The sequence below is a fragment of the Austrofundulus limnaeus genome, unplaced genomic scaffold (assembly GCF_001266775.1).
Source record: "Austrofundulus limnaeus strain Quisiro unplaced genomic scaffold, Austrofundulus_limnaeus-1.0 Scaffold20, whole genome shotgun sequence".
Classification (NCBI taxonomy): Eukaryota; Metazoa; Chordata; class Actinopteri; order Cyprinodontiformes; family Rivulidae; genus Austrofundulus; species Austrofundulus limnaeus.
The window spans coordinates 2,150,914-2,156,121 of record NW_013952422.1 but is presented as its reverse complement, the minus strand read 5'-3'; the positions used below and the strand labels follow the sequence as shown (position 1 = coordinate 2,156,121).

At 37.5% G+C, this 5,208-nt stretch overlaps 1 protein-coding gene across 1 annotated transcript in view; it reads left to right on the top strand.

Annotated features, from left to right (window-relative positions):
- Positions 1 to 1,705: 1,705 nt before the first annotated feature.
- The window catches only part of scarb2c (scavenger receptor class B, member 2c), a 16,327-nt gene continuing 12,824 nt past the window's right edge, over positions 1,706 to 5,208 (top strand). Inside the window, exons 1-3 of the mRNA XM_014003836.1 lie at positions 1,706 to 1,975; positions 2,496 to 2,653; positions 4,109 to 4,253. Of these exons, the coding sequence (XP_013859290.1) occupies positions 1,853 to 1,975; positions 2,496 to 2,653; positions 4,109 to 4,253 (426 nt within the window). The 5' untranslated portion in view covers positions 1,706 to 1,852. The remainder of the gene's footprint in view (positions 1,976 to 2,495; positions 2,654 to 4,108; positions 4,254 to 5,208) is intronic.

Genomic DNA, 5,208 nt, shown 5'->3' with positions numbered 1-5,208 from the left:
TTATTATTATCAGTGGTCAATTGTTGTACTTTGCAATAAGTAACTTTAAGCTTATATACTACTTAACTGCCCCCCTATGCACTGGTGTTTTGTGACCTGCAGTGGGATCCCAACCCCAATTTTGGGAACAAAACAAAAGTAATCTAACAGTGTTGTGCTAAAATTCTTCAGTTATTCTTCATTTAATTTTTTAAACCTTTGAGCATTGGTTCTTTATTCATTTTCAGTCCAGTAAGTAACAAATTTACGAGGAATATTTTCATTGTCGTTTGGTGTTAGCTTGTTAAGCCACTTAACTCTGGCCTACAAATCATTTACGCAGAACAGAGACCTCTGAGCTCAAGGGATGAACTCGTGTTGTGTCTATACAACTTGGCATAGACCCAGTTAGGACCAAGAAAACAAAAGGATTTGAAGGCACTTTGTTTTCCCTGTCACAAAACACAATTTATCCCAATTTCTTTAGCTAAATCTCTGAAAAATACCACCAGTGACTTTTGATGGGCATCAATTAATATTTTCACACCATCTGGTTAGATCTCATTTTATCACCATCATCTCAAACTGGACCAAATCCACACACCTAACAAATTCTCCACTGGACCAGAATTTTCCTATATCCCAAAGCTTTAAGATCTGACACTATCTGAATTACACTGACTCTGCTAGGCAAACAAGTCAATGTGATTTTTATGGTCCGGTGTTACAACAACACTGCGTTAAGCCTGGAATGCAAGTAGAAACATGTTTATGTAAATTTGTTTTTGGAGAGATGAGATAATATGCATCACAAGATTACTGAATGTGTGTGTGCGACATTAAAATCTGTTTTAAAGGCAAACATCAAAATAGTTTTTGGTTGGTTGTATGTTTTATTTTTGAATTTGAAACAAACTGTTAACTTCCACAAGCTGCATATTTGACATGATCCAATTCACTCAGATGGCTGCTTATTGATTAGTCCGATAAAAAGTGTGGTCAACTGTGTGAATTTTGACTGAACACAATAAATCCAGTTTACTTAGAAGTGTTTCTGTGTACTTGAATGCCTCCATGTATAACTACAGAAACAGTGACATCTAGTGGCGAGACTGTTCATTACGCTTACAAAATAAAGCAAAGTTGTGCTTTTTTTGGGAGGGGAATGGGCGCTTAGTAAATCAAGTCACAGAAACAAATAATAATTATTTTGAGTTACTGATTCATATTAATATCATGCTAATATCAGAAATGAAAAGCTATGAATCGGACCTGGCTATGATAAGTATGCGAAGTCAGTGGACTAAATGAAACAGCATTTCTATTAATCCATTTTAATTAGGATATTGTTACTTAATCGCTTCCATAAGTGGACAACGGGTCGGGAATATTTCTATTTTGTCCTTATTTTTGGTAAATTATTAAATAATATTTTTTGTGTTGGTAAAAAGACGCGTGTTTCTAGACAAAAATACACTATGGAAAACAAAGAGTGTTGACATTCAAGAGAGTACCTGCCCTGCATTTTGTGTTTACATAGTTGTGTAATAATTAATAAATGGAGTAACATAAATTAAAATGAATTTCCACCACTTGTCACTATAAAACTTTACATTTCAGTTTTACAAATGCAGCTAACATTTTTTACAACTGTGATTTTTCACGGCCGAGTGCTCCGCGACCCCCTTCGTCTTTCGCAAAAACCGGAAGTGGTGACGGTGTAGTATTTCGTTCCGGATGGGTGCTTTTGCTCCATCGAGCCAGTTCCTACTAGGACGAGTGGAGCCCAGGACCAAAACAAAAACATCTCTCAACGCAGTAGCTCTTGTGTTGTCAGTGGCAGGTCGCGGAAATCTCTTTCTGCTGTCTCATCATGCTACTGAAGTCCTGCTGCGTTTACAGCACCGGAGTGGTTTCTGTCTTGTTGCTGATAATCGGTATTGCTTTAGTTTTGTCTGGCGTGTTTCCAAATCTTCTGCAGTCGGTGGTTAAAAAGGTAACCTTTTAACTCCTCTTGTTTTAGCTTTAGCTTTGATATGCTAGCATTAGCTCTAGCATTAAAATAATCAGTTTGATGTTATCTTGTGAGTTTTTTCATGAAAATTGTAGCTAGTTTTATGGATTTTTTTTCAGGCTTTTTTTCCTCCCCTCAAAATAAATTCCGTCTGTTTATCTCATGTTCATGTAGCCAGCTTGAATTACACTTGTTGGTTAGATGTAAACAACGTAGTTTGGTAAACATTAACTGACTTAGCATAAAATATGAAAATGAATTGAACCAAAAGAATTGTATATAATTATGTCAGTTGACTATAATGAATTTGCTGCAACATTCATATGTAGTTTAAAGGTTATGTAAGTTCATAACTGTTTTCACCCAAAAATAGTGCCCTCCTGCTTTGGTCATCACGTTTTATTAAATAGTTATTTCACCCTGTCATGTCATGTGATGTGAAACAGCTCATCATCAGCACATAACTCATCATTTTTCACCCACTGCCCTTTGTCCTCGACAGGAAGTGCTTCTGAAAAATGGAACAGAGGCTTTTGGAGCCTGGAAAGATCCTCCTGCACCTATCTACATGCAGTTTTACTTCTTCAATGTGTCAAATCCACAAGAGGTGCTGGCTGGGGAAAGGCCTGCTGTGGTGGAGATTGGGCCATACACATATCGGTAAGAGACCGACATCTCGGCAGCTTTTTCTTTCGACTTGGGAGGCCCAACATGTGACATAAATGTTTTCAAAGTTAAAAAATAAAAAAATAAATCGCTCAATATATCTGACTCCCCCATTAATCAGAAATATTTCAGCTGAACTTAAACAGTTGCCACAAATAATATGAGCAAACTCTGGGTTTCTGTTAAGGTTTAAAGGTGCTTTGATTCAAGTTTATATTTTAGAAGAAAATAAAAGTATAACAGGATTTTTCCACCCGACATATTCAGTGTGAAGGCAAAACAAAGAGTTTTCTGGAAACGGGGTAAACCAGTTTTACAAAATGCTGCCTACAGAAGTTTTATTTCCTAAAACAAAAAATTCCACACTAATATTTTGTTTGACCACCTTTCACTTTATTCTTTACATAACGTATATAGGCTATGCCACAACACTTCGGATACATATTTACATTATATACTGACTTTTATTTCTTTATCAGTACAGATATTGCAGTGATCATTTGTTTGGACTGTCTATTTATGTCATCTTTCAGTGATGATGTCCTTTTTGGTTTTGTACAACAGTTTGTCAAGGACAGAGTAACTGCAAACCTAAAGCAGTTCTATGTTTTTGTTTCCAAAGATTTTATTATTTTTTTTTTTTATTTACGCGTTACTCAGCATTAATGTTCCAAGAAAAACACTTGTGTCACTCTACCCGGTCTTCTTGTACACCAGGTGTTATCTTCTAAAATCGAACTTGGATTAAAAAAATGTTCAAGGTGGAAAGTAATTTATGACTTGGTAGCATTTCAGCAATTTTGGGATCCTTAAATAGAGCTTAAAGTAAGCACAAATATCTGTTTATTTTTTATTTTAAAGTAGGGCCGGGCGATATGGCCCAAAAAAATCGGATTTTTTTCATCTGAAATTCAATTTTCGATTTTAATCGATTTTTTTTCCTACTTAACGGAGTGCCTCTTGTTTCAGATGTTGAAAAGAAAATTTTTGTACTCCTGCTTTTTATGTAGCAAGAGCCTTCAAACAGATTTTGCAGTGAGGTGTTTGTTGCTTCAAGTCAAGGTTGTGAAACCTAACCAGTTCCAGATAACTGAAGAACAGTGCCTTTTTTGGAAGTAGATCCTCTTTGCTAGCTGCCATATTGTCATGTCATGTACCAAGCATCTTAAGGGACAGGTGGCGTGACCTCTGAACTATAGAAGCCCCACTGGTTGGAAAAACATCTCGATTTTCCCAAAATTAAACCTTCATAAATGGCAAATTCGAATTAATCGATGAAATCGATTTATCGCCCAGCCCTATTTTCAAGTTTTAACAGCTGTAAAGTACATGCCATCAAATGTATTTTCTTTCAAGCAGGCCCACAAAAACAATCTCAGTGGAAGAATCTATGTAAAGGTTGTTTTTATGCCTAACTGTCATCACAAATGTTGAAATCTTTTTGTGCAGAGAGTACCGGCCCATGGAGGAAGTGATGTTCCAGGATAATGGCACTAAAGTAGCAGCCGTCAATCCCAAAACCTACATTTTCCAGCCTGACATGTCCCGAGGTCCAGAAAGTGACCTCATCAGGACTATTAACATCCCTGCCATGGTGAGAAAAAAAAGTGTATTTATTTATTTACTATACATATCAGAGGTTGCGTTAACGGAATATTTTCCGTATTTGACCGTTTTTTTACACAATGATGGAAAAAACTGAAGGCCGTTCGTCATTTTGACAGATTGCAATTAACACCACTGACCTCTTAAAACCTGGTTTATACTTCGAGTCACACGTCTTTTCCCCCTGCTGAGTAAAAAAAAAAATTTGCGCAACTTCAGTCTGCTCTGCTGTCCTCCGGTGACAGCCGTCTTGTGCATGGCCTCTAGTCAGAACTGTGTCAGCGAGATGTTGTGGCTCTCAGTAGGTGGAAAAAGTGTGATAGGTCCAGAGTTTGTGGGCGTGTTTGTTCATCAGGAGCACCGCAGAGGGCCCAGTGGTCCTCAGCTGTGGCAGCGCCGAGGAGTTGGGGCTGGACCAGAACAGGACCCGAGCAGCTGAATTCCTTCTGCGTGTTATTTTGTTTAAAATGATACTTTTTGTCTGAAGCCAGTTTTAAAAAGAGCTCAAAGAGCAGCTGGTTTGATCCAGATCCTAAGGATGAACGTGAGCGCGCAGCTAGTCGCGTCACCGTAAAAAAAAAAAAAACGGCTTTACTTCACTCAACTTAAAACTGATGTTGAGTGGAAAAAACACTCTCCAGCCATTGTTATTGTAGTTTATATACTTTATATGAGCTGTTGGGAGTGCAGAGGGAGGATTTATGAAAAGGATTTATGATCATTTCTGGCCCACTGCGTCTTCAGCCCTTTTATACTCGGTCAGGAAAAGGCGCTGAAATTGTGCAATCGTCAACCTGCTGTCTCACCTCTTATTAAAGTATCCAGGCTTAAAAGTCTGGAAGACTTAATACAGTGGTTTGCAAAAGTATTCATACCCCTTGAACTTTTCCATATTTTGTCACATTACAACCACAAACATAAATATATTTCACTGGAATTTAATG